This window comes from Somniosus microcephalus, chromosome 2 (assembly GCF_052327205.1).
Source record: "Somniosus microcephalus isolate GS21.2 chromosome 2, FLI_Smic_1.0, whole genome shotgun sequence".
Classification (NCBI taxonomy): domain Eukaryota; kingdom Metazoa; phylum Chordata; class Chondrichthyes; order Squaliformes; family Somniosidae; genus Somniosus; species Somniosus microcephalus.
Genome location: NC_140988.1, coordinates 8,218,653 through 8,232,263, shown reverse-complemented (window position 1 = coordinate 8,232,263; position 13,611 = coordinate 8,218,653). Strand labels below are relative to the sequence as shown.

Genomic DNA, 13,611 nt, shown 5'->3' with positions numbered 1-13,611 from the left:
GGGCGGTGCGGAGGGGGAGTTTTATTTCCACTAATTTATCTTCAAGTCACGGGGGAAGGGAGTGATAACATTTCCAAGCGCGCGCGATTTGAGCGTTCTTTCCTTTTTTTTCACATGGAACTACGAACCTGGTTCATCGGCGGCCCGCAAGTCCTGCGCAAACCTCACCGCGTTCTGGCCAAACGGAATGGTGCTTCGCGTCGTTGCCCTCTTCGAAGGGGCTGGTGAATCGCTGTACCACCCAGGAGCCGGGGTGGTCGGCTTCACGGGCACAAACCTCTGGTGCGACAGAGAGAAAAATTGATTACAGGGGCTGCCGTCTCCGCCGTATTAAATAGCCGCAAGGCCGAAAGAAATGCCGCTCCGCCGAGACGTACTGTGGGAGGAAGAATCGCTGCTAACTGAGACATTCCCCCACAGTGACAACTGAGAAGCCATCACAAAATGGCGCTACTGTGGAGGCGAACGCCATGACCGGCAGCGTAAACATTGTAAAAAAAAAAAATCAACAATCCGTGAAGTCATATCTGAGCAGCGCAGAATGTTCCACAAGAGTGCTGGATATTTTCCCTGCCATGACGCTCCATTTCGACAATTCTTCATTGCAGGAACCAATGGAGGGTGTGGTAGTCTAAGTTGCCCCAAGGACTTTGGGAGTGTAAAACCAGGAAACTCTGTACTGCTCCTCACTGTCACTTGCCTGGATGAGTGCAGCTCCAACAACACTCAAGAAGCTCGACAGCATCCAGGACAAAGGAGCCCGCTTGATTGGCACCCTATCCACCACCTTAAACATTCACTCCCTCCACCACCGGCGCACCGTGGCTGCAGTGTGTACCATCTACAAGATGCACTGCAGCAACTCGCCAAGACTTCTTCGGCAGCACCTCCCAAACCCCGCAGCCTCTACCACCTAGAAGGACAAGGGCAGCAGGCGCATGGGAACACCATCACCTCCAAGTTCCCCTCCAAGTCACACACCATCCTGACTTGGAAATATATCAGCCATTCCTTCATCGTCGCTGGGTCAAAATCCTGGAACTCCCTCCCTAACAGCAACATGGGAGCACCTTCACAGCACGGACTGCAGCGGTTCAAGAGCGCGGCTCACCACCACCTTCTCGAGGGCAATTAAGGATGGACAATAAATGCTGGCCTTGCCAGCGATGCCCACATCCCATGAACGAATAAAGGCAAAAAATATTTAAACAAGGTCACTCAGGACTCAGCAGATAGATCCAGGGATGGGCCAAAAAAGCGTAAGGGAATTCAGGGTGGGAGGCGGGGCTTGATTTTGGGGGTGTAAAACTGGCATAAGTGGCTTCTGCCCCATTATCAAGCTACTTACCTGGATTATGCAGTGAAATAATGCTGCAACTCGGCTGCCCATGTCCTAACTCTCACGGTTCGCCCCTCAACCCTGTGCTCGTTGACCTACATTGGCTCCCGGTTAAGTAGCGCCTGGATTTCAAAATTCTCATCCTTGTTTTCAAATCCCTTCATGGCCTCGCCCCTTCCTATCTCTGTAATCTCCTCCAGCCCCACAACCACCCCACCACCACACCGAGATATCTGCGTCTCCTCTAATTCTGTCCTCTTGAACATCCCTGATTATAATCGCTCAACCTTTGGTGACCGTGCCTTCTGTTGCCTAGGCCCTAAGATCTGGAATTCCCTGCCTAAACCTGTCCATCTCGCCACCTCTCTTTCCTCCATTAAGAAGCTCCTTAAAACCTACCTCTTTGACCAAGCTTTTGGTCACCTGCCCTAATTTATCCTTATGTGGATCGGTGTCAAATTTCTTTGTCTTAAAATACTCCTCTACAGCGCCTTGGGACGTTTTACTATGTTAAAGGTGCTATATAAATACACAGTTGCTGTTGTTGTTGTTGCAAGCAATGTGGAAATTATCCCACCCCCAATGGAACTCCACGCTGCATCGCCAGATGTGTAGAGGGTAACCCTTGTTCTTCCACAATTAACAGGGAAGGCGGTCTACTGCTGCAGGTAGGGACAGGTGTCCAGGCAGAGAGCAAAGACCATTGCAATCGCAAATATTCCCCAGGAGAAGGAAACACCCGTCTACTTCCTTCCTTTTAATTCCAATCAATCAGTTGGTTGGATTTTATGAATCTGACCGTTATGGAAGAAATACAATTGGACTGAGGGACAACCCTGCTGCTAAGTTCAGATGTTAGAAAGACCCAGATGAATCAAAGACTTCAGACAGTCCTCACCGCTAAGCCGAACAGAGCCAGCAGCGAGGCCAGAAGACAGCAAAGACAAGGAATGCACTCGGGGACGAATGAGACAACAAACTTTTTTTTTTTTTAAACCTGCCCTTTCACCTCCTCCCTTCCCACCGTCCAGGGCCCCAAACACTCCTTCCAGGTGAAACAGCGATTTATTTGTACTTCTTTCAATTTAGTATACTGTATTCGCTGCTCACAATGCGGTCTCCTCTACACTGGGGAGACCAAACGCAGATTGGGTGACCGCTTTGTGGAACATCTCCGTTCAGTCCGCAAGCATGACCCCGAGCTTCCGGTCGCCTGTCATTTTAATTCTCCGCTCCACTCCCACTCTGACCTCTCTGCCCTCAGCCTCCGACACTGTTCTAGCTGAAACGTTAACTCTGTTTCTCTCTCCGCAGATGCTGCCTGACCTGCTGAGTGTTCCCAGCATTTTCTGCGTTTTTTAAAAAGTTGTATTAGGTGTCACAGAGCAACAATGTAAAATCTCACCATTAAGCAGCATACATGCTAAAGAGCTTCATAAATCACTCACTCATTCAACATTTCTGAATTTTCTTTTAATCATTATTGGAACATAAGAAATAGGAGCAGGAGTCGGTCATCCAGCCCCTCAAGCCTGCTCCGTCATTCAATAAGATCAACCTCAACTTCACTTTCCCGCCCAATCTCCATATCTCTTGATTCCCCTCGAGTCCAAAAATCTATCTCAGCCTTGAATATAATCAAAGACTCAGCATCCACAGCCCTCTGGGGTAGAGAATTCCAAAGATTCACAACCCTCCGAGTGAAGAAATTCCTCCTCATCTCAGTCTTAAATGGCCGACTCCCTTATCCTGAGACTGTGCCCCCCTAGTTCTAGACACTCCAGCCAGGGGGAAACAACCTCTCAGCATCTACCCTGTCAATCTCCCTCAGAATCTTGTATGTTTCAATGAGATCACACCTCATTCTTCTAAACTCCAAAGAGTATAGGCCCATTCTACACACTCTCTCATCATAGCACAGCCCTCTCATCCCAGGAATCAATCTAGTGAACCTTCATTGCACCGCCTCCAAGGCAAGTACAGGTACACTATCCCTTATCCGAAAGCCTTGGGACCAGCTGAGTTTCGGTTTTCGGAATTTTTCGGATTTCAGAAGGTATTATTATAAGACTGGGAAATTTTTCGGGGGTCGGGGTCGGCGGGGGGGTCGGGGTCGGCAGGGGGGTCGGCGGGGGGTCGGCGGGGGAGAAAAGAATATCGAACGGGCCGCGGTTCGGGTCGGGGGGGGTCGGGTCGGGTGGGAGGGGGGAGAAAAGAATGTCGGACGGGTCGGGGGTCGGGTCGGGTCGGGTGGGGGGTGGAGAAAAGAATATCGGACGGGTCGGGGGTCGGGTGAAGAAAAGAATATCGGACAGGTCGGGGGTCGGGTCGGGTCGGGTGGGGAGGGGATGGGAGAAAAGAATATCGGACGGGTCGGGGGTCGGGTCGGGTCGGGTGGGGAGGGGAGGGGAGAAAAGAATATCGGACAGGTCGGGGGTCGGGTCGGGTCGGGGGGAGAAAAGAATATCGGACGGGCCGCTGCAGCTATCGGACGGGCCGCTGTATTGTTGGGTTCACTCTCCCAGTACCTCCTTCACACTGCCCAGCTCGGCCTGCAATCTCCTACCCAGGAGGGAACTCTGTGACCCTCTGCCCTGCTCAGCGTAAGTCGTGCGCCACTCTGGTCATGTCGTGCGCACGACTTACGCTGAACGAAAAAACTTTCGGTTTTTGGAGGCTTTCGGTTTTCGGAAGTTCGGATAAAGGATAGTCTACCTGTATATCCTTCCTTAGATAAGGAGGCCAAAACTGTGCCCAGTACCCCAGGTGTGGTCTCACCAAGGCCCTGTACAATTGGAGCAAGACTTCCTTACTCTTATACTCCAACCCCCTGCAATAAAGGCCAATATGCCATTTGCCTTCCTTATTGCTTGCTGTACCTGCATGCTAGCTTCTTGCACGAGGACACCCAAATCTCTCTGAACACCAACATTTGAAAGTTTCTCACCATTTAAAAAATATTGTTTTTCTATTCTTCCTACCAAAGTGAATAACCTCACATTTCCCTACATTATACTCCATCTGCCACCTTACTGCCCACTCACTCAGTCTATCTATATCCCTTTGCAGACTCTTTGGGCTGGATTTTCATTGAGCCGTGGAGTTGGGATTGGAGGCATGCGGGGGGTTAAATTCCCGAAATCGGACCCCATCCCACCCCCAACCCGCCTCCATGCCAATTTCAAAGGAGGCGGGTACCCGCCCCGCACTGGGACCCGCCTACCCGAGGCGGGAAGGGATTAGTGACAATTAACTGCCTGTTAACAGGTAGTTAACAGGCAGTTTTTAGCCTAATCCCTATTTTAAAGCTTGAACTGTGGGATTCCCAACGGCACCAAACCACGCCAAGTTGGAGGAGTCGGGCTGTTGGGTTGAAGGGCTTGGAGGGGTCGAGATGTCGGTGTTCAGGTGAGTGATGTGTGCATGAGTGCAAAGGAGAGAAATGATATTGGGTCAAAAGATCAGGATAATGAAAAAGTTTGGGTGGAGGTAAGGAATAATAAGGGGAAAAAAACTAGTGGGCGTAGTCTATAGGCCTCCGAACAGTTGCAACTCTGTTGGACGGAGTATCAATCAGGAAATAGTTGAGGCTTGTAATAAGGGAACATCTATAATTATGGGGGATTTTAACTATCATATTAATTGGACAAATCAAATTGGGCAGGGCTGCCTTGAGGATGAGTTCATTGAGTGTATTAGGGATGGGTTTCTTGAGCAGTATGTAACTGAACCGACCAGGGGGCAAGCAACCTTAGATCTGGTCCTGTGTAACGAGACAGGATTAATTAAAAATGTCCTAGTAAAGGATCCCCTTGGAATGAGTGACCATAACATGGTTGAGTTCCATATTCAATTAGAGGGTGAGAAGGTTGGATCTCAAACAAGCTTGCTAAGCTTGAATAAAGGAGACTATGAAGGTATGAGAGCGGAATTGAGTAGAGTGGATTGGGAAAATAGATTAAAGGGTAAGACGATACATGATCAGTGGTGTACATTTAAGGAGTTATTTTACAACTTCCAAAAAAAATATATTCCACTGAGAAGAAAAGGGTGTAAAAGAAAAGACAGCCATCCGTGGCTAAGTAAAGGAATTAAGGATAGTATTCGACTAAAAACAAGGGCATATAAGGTAGCCAAATCTAGTGGGAGGATAGAGGATTGGGAAAACTTTAAAAGACAGCAAAAAATAACAAAAAGATTGATTAAGAAAGGGAAGATAGATTATGAAAGTAAATTAGCAAAAAATATAAAAACAGATAGTAAGAGTTTTTATAGTTATATAAAAAGAAAAAGGGTGGCTAAAGTTAATGTTGGTCCCTTAGAGGATGGGACCAGGAAATTAATGGTGGGAAATATGGAGATGGCAAAAACACTGAATGAATATTTTGTATCAGTCTTTACAGTAGAGGACACTAAGAATATCCCAACACTGGACAAACAGGGGGCTATAGGGGGGAGGAGCTAAACACGATCAAAATCACTTAGGAAGTGGTACTCGGTAAAATAATGGGACTCAAGGCAAATAAATCACCTGGACCTGATGGCTCACATCCTAGGGTCTTGAGGGAAGTGGCAGTAGGGATTGTGGATGCATTTGTAATAATTTTCCAAAACTCCCTGGACTCGGCAAAGGTCCCGGCAGACTGGAAAACTGCTAATGTAACACCCTTATTTAAAAAGGGCAGTAGACAGAAGGCTGGAAACTATAGCCTAACATCTGTAGTAGGTAAAATTTTGGAGTCCATTATTAAGGAGACAGTAACAGGACATTTGGATAATCATAATTTAATAGGACAAAGTCAGCATGGTTTTATGAAGGTGAAGTCATGTTTGACAAATTTGCTGGAGTTCTTTGAGGAAGTAACATATAGGGTGGATAAAGGGGAACCAGTGGACGTAGTGTATTTAGACTTCCAAAAGGCATTTGACAAGGTGCCACACAAAAGATTATTGCTTAAGATAAAAAAATCACGGGATTCGGGGTAATATTCTGGCATGGATAGAGGATTGGCTATCTAACAGAAGGCAGAGAGTTGGGATAAATGGTTCATTCTCAGACTGGCAATCAGTAACTAGTGGTGTTCCGCAGGGGTCAGTGCTGGGTCCCCAACTCTTTACAATCTATATTAACGATTTGGAGGAGGGGACCGAGTGTAACATATCAAAGTTTGCAGATGATACTAAGATGGGAGGGAAAGTAGTGAGTGAGGAGGACATAAAAAACCTGCAAGGGGACATAGACAGGCTAAGTAAGTGGGCAGAGATTTGGCAGATGGAATACAATACTGGAAAGTGTGAGGTTATGCACTTTGGCAGGAAAATCGTAGAGCAAGTTATTATCTTAATGGCAAGAAACTGGAAAGTACTGTAGTACAAAGGGATCTGGGGGTCCTGGTGCACGAAACTCAAAAGGTTAGTATGCAGGTGCAGCAAGTGATTAAGAAGGCCAATGGAATGTTGGCTTTCATTGCTAGGGGGATAGAATATAAAAATAGGGAGGTATTGCTTCAGTTGTACAAGGTATTGGTGAGACCGTACCTGGAATACTGCATACAGGTTTGGTGTCCATACTTAAGAAAAGACATACTTGCTCTCGAGTCAGTACAAAGAAGGTTCACTCGGTTAATCCCGGGGATGAGGGGATGAGGGGATGGACATATGAGGAGAGGTTGAGTAGATTGGGACTCTACTCATTGGAGTTCAGAAGAATGAGAGGCGATCTTATTGAAACATATAAGATTGTGAAGGGGTTGGATCGGGTGGATGCGGGGAGGATGTTCCTGATGATGGGTGAAACTAGAACTAGGGGGCACAGTCTTAGAATAAGGGGCTGCTCTTTCAAAACTGAGATGAGGAGGAACTACTTCACTCAGAGGGTGGTAGGTCCATGGAATATGCTGCCCCAAAAAGCTGTAGAAGCTACATCATTACATAAATTTAAAACAGAAATAGACAGTTTCCTAGAAGTAAAGGGAATTAAGGATTACGGGGAGCGGGCAGGAATTTGGACATGAGTCCAGGTTCGGATCGGACATGGCCCTGTGGGTAGCGGAGCGGGCCCAGGGGCCGTGTAGGCTGATCCTGCTGCTATTTTGTGTGTCTAATTCTGTTAGATTCAAGAGATGGTTCTGTGATAGTAGATTGGCGGTTAGGATCAGATCAGCCATGATCTTATTGAATGGCGGAGCAGGCTCGAGGGGCCGATTGGCCTACTCCTGCTCCTATTTCTTATGTTCTTATGTAAGTGTGTTTGGTGTGTCAAAAGTGATTAAATAAGTTTTACATACATTTTCTTACCTTTTCAGCCTTCCTTCCTTTAGGCTCGGGGAGTCCCTCATCTCACCGGCACAGAAAGCAGAATGGCTGCGATCTGTCAAAAGTGAGAGCCTGCAGCTTTCTGTGCAGGAGAGATTTCTAACTGAGTCTGTGGAGAAGGACTCATGTTAGAAGTAAGACTGTCAGTGTTTGACAGCTTCAAACAGCTGTGAAACACTGATATTTCATCTGTCAAAACATCTTGACAGATGAAATTTCAATCTGTGACATCACCTGTTGCCGGGTGGCCCTTAATTGGCCTGCTGAGCCCGCTGGGCAGGCTCAACAAGGTCAATCAAGTTAAAATCACGTGGATTGGCCGCACCTCGATGGAGGCGGGACTACAACCCCGAAAGTTGTAGTCCCGCCTCCTTCCTGACTTCTGAATGACAATCACCCCCTTTGTGTTCTCCTCACAGCTTACTGTTCCACCTAGCTTTGTATCATCAGCAAACTTGGATACATTACACTCGGTTCCTTCATGAAGGTCATTAATGTAGATTGTAAATAGCTGAGGCCCCAACACTGATCCTTGCAGCACCCCACTAGTTACAGCCTGCCAACCTGAAAAAGATCCGTTTATCCCTACTCTCTGTTTTCTATCCATTAACCAATCCTCTATCCATGCTACTATATTACCCCCAACTCCATGAGTCCTAATCTTGTGTAATAACCTTTTATGTGGCACCTTATCGAATGCCTTTTGGAAATCCAAATATACTACATCCACTGGTTCCCCTTTATCTACTCTGCTAGTTACATCCTCAAAAAACTCTAATAAATTTGTCAAACACGATTTCCCTTTCATAAAACCATGTTGACTCTGCCTAATCATGTTATGATTTTCTAAGTGCCCTGATACCACTTCCTTAACACTGGATTCCAGCATTTTCCCGATGACTGATGTCAGGCTAACTGGCCTGTAGTTCCCTGTTTTTTCTCTGCCTCCTTTCTTGAATAGTAGTGTTACATTTGCAACCTTCCAATCCGCTGGGAGCGTTCTAGAATCTAGGGAATTTTGGAAGATCAAAACCAATGCATCCACTATCTCTTCAGCCACCTCTTTTAGAACCCTAGGATGTAGGCTATCAGGTCCAGGGGATTTGTTGGCTTTTAGTCCCATTAGTTTCTCTAGTACTTTTTCTATACTTATATTAATTACGTTAAGTTCCGCACCCTCATTAGGACCTTGGTTCCCCATCATTTTTGGCATGCTCTTTGTGTCTTCTACTGTGAAGACAGATACAAAATATTTGTTCAACGTTTATGCCATTTCCTTATTCCCCACAATAATTTCTCCTGTCTCAGCCTCTAAGGGACCAATGTTTTCTTTTGCTACTCTTTTCCTTTTTACATACTTGTAGAAACTCTTACAATCTGCTTTTATAGTTCTTGCTGGTTATCTCTCATATTCTATTTTTTCCCTTTTTATCAATTTTTTGGTCAACCTTTGCTGGTTTCTGAAACTCTCCCAATTATATCCGTAAATCACTGCCATAACTCACCAGCACCTGCGAGAAATCCAGAAAGTCAATGACAGAAGCAAATGGTAATATCAATGCCTGACAGAGTTATGACTCACATCAGTAAAAACATAAAGTAAAAGTAAGACCCGTGTATCATGTTCCAGTATTAATTTATAGGGTCACCTGTACCTCACACTGGGTCCGGAGATTGAACAGAATACCACACCCATTTTCACTTGGAACAGAATGAAATGAGAATTTGCAGTCATGAAACAATTAATGCTCCACTAGTGAGTTATGCGGTGAAGGCCATCGTAAATTACCTGTGAAAGGGCACCCAGTGAATTAGCCTCAATCTAAATCCCATGGTGACCTGTCAGGGACGTTGGGGGGTCGGGCAAACTTTTACAGGCATCACAAGAATCAAGACATTTTCAAAATCATAACTATGTCTATCCTCCAGGCCATTCAGTCATTAGAGCTCGCAGATGCCCATTTTCCCTTAAAACAGAATAAAATAACAATTTACAGCCATTAATTTCCACGCACAGGCATTATAACAAAAAATTGTTTTCTTTAATAATTTACACACTGTGTTCCAGATCTTTTCAGGCGTTCCGTTCAGTCATGCCTCCCTGTCTCTGTAACCTCCTCCGGCCCTACAACCCTCCGAGGTCTCTGCAGTCCTCCAATTCTGGCCTCTTGCGCATCCCCTGATTTTAATCGCTCCACCATTGGCGGCCGTGCCTTCAGCTGCCTGGGCCCCAAGCTCTGTAATTCCCTCCCTAAACCTCGCCGCCTCTCTCTCCTCCTTTAAGTCGCTCATTAAAACCCACCTCTTTGACCAAGCTTTTGGTCACGTGTCCTAATATCTCCTTATGTGGCTCGGTGTCAAATTTTGTTTGATAATCGCTCCTGTGAGGCGCCTTGGGACATTTTACTACATTAAAGCCGCCGTATAAATGCAAGTTGTTGTTGTAACTCTAGCTATGCGCAATACTCAACTACAACAATAACTTGCATTCATATAGCGCCTTCAATGTAGTAAAACGTCCCGAGGCACCTCACAGGAGCGATTATCAAACAAAATTTGACACCGCACCACATAAGAAGATATTAGGGACAGGGGACCAAAAGCTTGGTCAAAGAGGTAGGTTTTAAGGAGCGTCTTAAATAGGAGAGAGTGAGGTGGAGAGGCGGAGAGGTTTAGGGAGGGAATTTCAGAGATTAGGGCCTCGGCAGCAGAAGGCACGGCCGCTAATGGTGGAGCGAAGGAAATCGGGGGATGCTCAAGATGCATAAAGGTTAAATGGTATCCCAGAGTCCAGCAATGCAGGTCCCACTGTATTGTTGCTAAGGATCACCTTGCCCAGCAAGATGTATTGCACTAGCTCCATTATAAGCACTCCCAAATGAATGCAGTGTAGTGCAAATAGCAAATATAAGCGCGAAGAAAATGCTGAAATAAAAAATGCAGGACGTGCACAGAAGCTCCAGCTAAAAAAAGAGATATTTTGGGCATTGACATCACTCCTGCCATTACTTTTACCTGTTGGCCTCCTCTCTGCCCCACCTCCGCAGCCCCCCCTCCCTCCGCCCCGCCCTCCTGTAAAGGAACTCCCGAAACAGTAACCTACATTTTTTTCTTTTTAGTTGTTGAGCGGCTTGCTGCCGACTTCCAGCACCTTTCCTTTATATCAATTTAGAACAAAAAGAGCTTAGGAACAGAAGGAGGCCATTCAGCCCCTCGAACCCTGCTCTGCCATTCAATGAGATCACGGCTGATCTGTATCTTAACTCCATCCACCCGCCTTGGTTCTGTAACCCTTAATACCCTTGCCTAACAAAAGCCTATCAATCTCAGTTTTGACATTATCAATTGACCACCCAGCCTCAACAGGTTTTGGGGGGCGAGAGTTCCAGATTTCCACTGCCCTTTGTGTGAAGAAGTGCTTCCTGACATCACCCCTGAATGGCCTGGCTCTAATTTTGAGGTTATGTCCCCCTTGTTCTCGACTCCTCCCCACCAGAGGAAATAGTTTCTCTCGATCTACCGCATCAACTCCTTTAATCATCTTAAACACCTCAATTAGATCACCCCTTCATCTTCTATACTCAAGGGATTTATATAGCGCCTTTCACATCCCGAGGGCAGCGTAAAGCACTTCTCAACCAACAAATTACTTTTGAAGTGTCTTCGCTGTTGATATATAGGCAAAGTACGAAGTCGCCCTGCACAAAAAAGCGAAGAAAGGCATCTTTGACAGCGCCATCACACCGAGGTTACGTGAGGGGAAACAGTAATTAGCATCGTGTGAACTTCTTCAAAGAACATTTTCTGCTTACATCGCTAAAAAAAACTTATTAGCACCCTCTTAATTGATATAAACTACCTATATAAACAAGGATAAGTAGCAATCCAGTCTAAGCAGTTCATACAAAGCAATTAAATAGGTTAATAACAATCTATGCTCGCGCAAAAGGAATTAATGGAGGGAATGGGGAAAGTGAGTTACCTTGGTTTGAGACATAAACGGTGGATGTGGAGTAACACATTTCTCAGGCAGGCTTGTCTTCTCGTTGAACTGGCCTCTTATTTCATATTTTGCAGGTCCAGGGAAGCCCTTAAAAGATAAAACGAGATGTTAATTAATTCTCAATCACAACAACAACTTGTATTTATACCACACCTTGAACATAGTAAAACCATCCCAAGGCGCTTCACAGGAGCAATTATCAGACAAAATTTGACACCGAGCCACATAAGGAGATTTTAGGACAGATGACCAAAAGCTTGGTCAAAGAGGTAGGTTTTAAGGAGCGTCTTACAGGAGGGGAGGAGGAGAGGTTTAGGGAGGGAATTCCAGAGCTTAGGGCCCAGGCAGCTGAAGGCACGGCCCCCAATGGCGGCACGATTAAAATCGATGATGCGCAAGGCCAAAATTGGAGGAGCGCAGAGATCTCGGGGGGTTTGTCGAGCTGGAGGAGGTTACAGAGACAGAGAGGGGTGAGGCCAATGTAGTGATTTGAAAACGAGAATGAGAATTCTTAAATCAAGGCATCGCCGGACTTGGAGTCACTGGGGGTCAGCGAGCATAGGGGGTGATGGGTGAACGGGACTTGGTGCAGGTTAGGAAATCACCTTGTCGATGTTCTTCATCGAAGGCGGAAACAATGACCCGTATTTTCCGATCGGAGGCTTCCTGCGTGCGAAGGCCCCCGATCTGGAAAAAATCTACGCCCTTACCCGAGGGCTCCAGAGGTCCGGCCATTTCTGCTCCTGGGCCTCTCCACGACGAAATGCACAGGGCCCAGGTATCCTGGGGGTGCAGGCGGTTCGCAAACGTCCCTGGGATCACATGGGCCATGGGGAACCAATGGGAGAAGGGAATCCCCCTTCATATTTTTGACAGCTTAGACCTGTCAAAAGTATGAATGGGGATCACTGAAAACATAGAAACATAGAAGATAGGAGCAGGAGTAGGCCATTCGGTCCCTCGCACCTGCTCCGCCATTCGATGCGATCATGGCTGATCATCCAAACTCAGTACTCTGTCCCTGCTTTCTCCCCATATCCCTTGATCCCTTTAGCCTTAAGAAATATATCTAACTCCTTCTTGAATATATTTAATAAGTTGGCCTCAACTGCCTTGTGTGGTAGAGAATTCCACAGGTTCACCACTCTCTGGGTGAAGAAATTCCTCCTCATCTCAGTAAAAAACACTTAAAAACATTAAATACAATTTTTTTTAAACATCATGTTTTTAAAATGAGTTAAAATTACATTAAATTAAATATTTTAAACAAAAATTTATTTTTTGAAAAAATTTTTTAAAGTTTTTTACAGGGCTAAAATTAAACTTACCTTTTTTAAAAGTATTTTAAAATTATAAATGAGTGAAAAATAAATTATTTTTTTACTTTTTTAAACTCTAATGCTGGTAAAAGCAGGCCTTACGCCTGCTTTTACCAGGCGTAATATTTCTGAGGGTTTTCGGCGGGCGGAGGTTGTGCAGGAAGCGGAACTTTCCCCCCGCGGAGACCCTTCTCCAGGGCAGGCGGAGGATCTGTCAAGAGCATTCTTTACAGATCGGAAATACCGGTTTTCAGTGCATGCGCTTCGCGCGCCTGAAACCGGCCCTTGCGAGGCCCCTACGGGTGGGTACACAGTGCGTACACACCCGTGGGGATCGGAAAATACGGGCCAATGATTAGCACTTTTCATTCAGGCAATTTACGGGAATGTCAGAGAAAACAGCGAGGCACTTCATAATTCAGGATTTTCCGCCTCTGATGGGGTGAGATGCAGAGGGGGGTGGGAGGAGGCTGGTGTGGAGCATAAACACCGGCATGGGCTGAATGGCCTGTTTCTGTGCTGTAGACTCGATGTAACTACTTAACTATGTGATGCTGATACAAATGAAGGAGGCTGGCGTGGAGCAGAAACTGGCGTTGGGCCGAATGGCCTGTTTCTGTCTTATAAAACACTAC

General features: G+C 46.1%; 1 protein-coding gene across 3 annotated transcripts in view; it reads right to left on the bottom strand.

The window, feature by feature from the left end:
* Positions 1-13,611, bottom strand: part of stpg2 (sperm-tail PG-rich repeat containing 2) — a 587,893-nt gene that overhangs the window by 460,960 nt on the left and 113,322 nt on the right. For all 3 annotated transcript variants that reach the window (XR_015080793.1, XM_086006436.1, XM_086006423.1), the window contains exons 7-8: positions 11,637-11,744; positions 129-279 (exon numbers count right to left, since the gene is read on the bottom strand). Coding sequence is in view for 2 of the 3 variants with exons in the window: in XM_086006436.1 (XP_085862562.1) it covers positions 129-279; positions 11,637-11,744 (259 nt within the window). In the remaining variant the exon portion in view is untranslated. The remainder of the gene's footprint in view (positions 1-128; positions 280-11,636; positions 11,745-13,611) is intronic.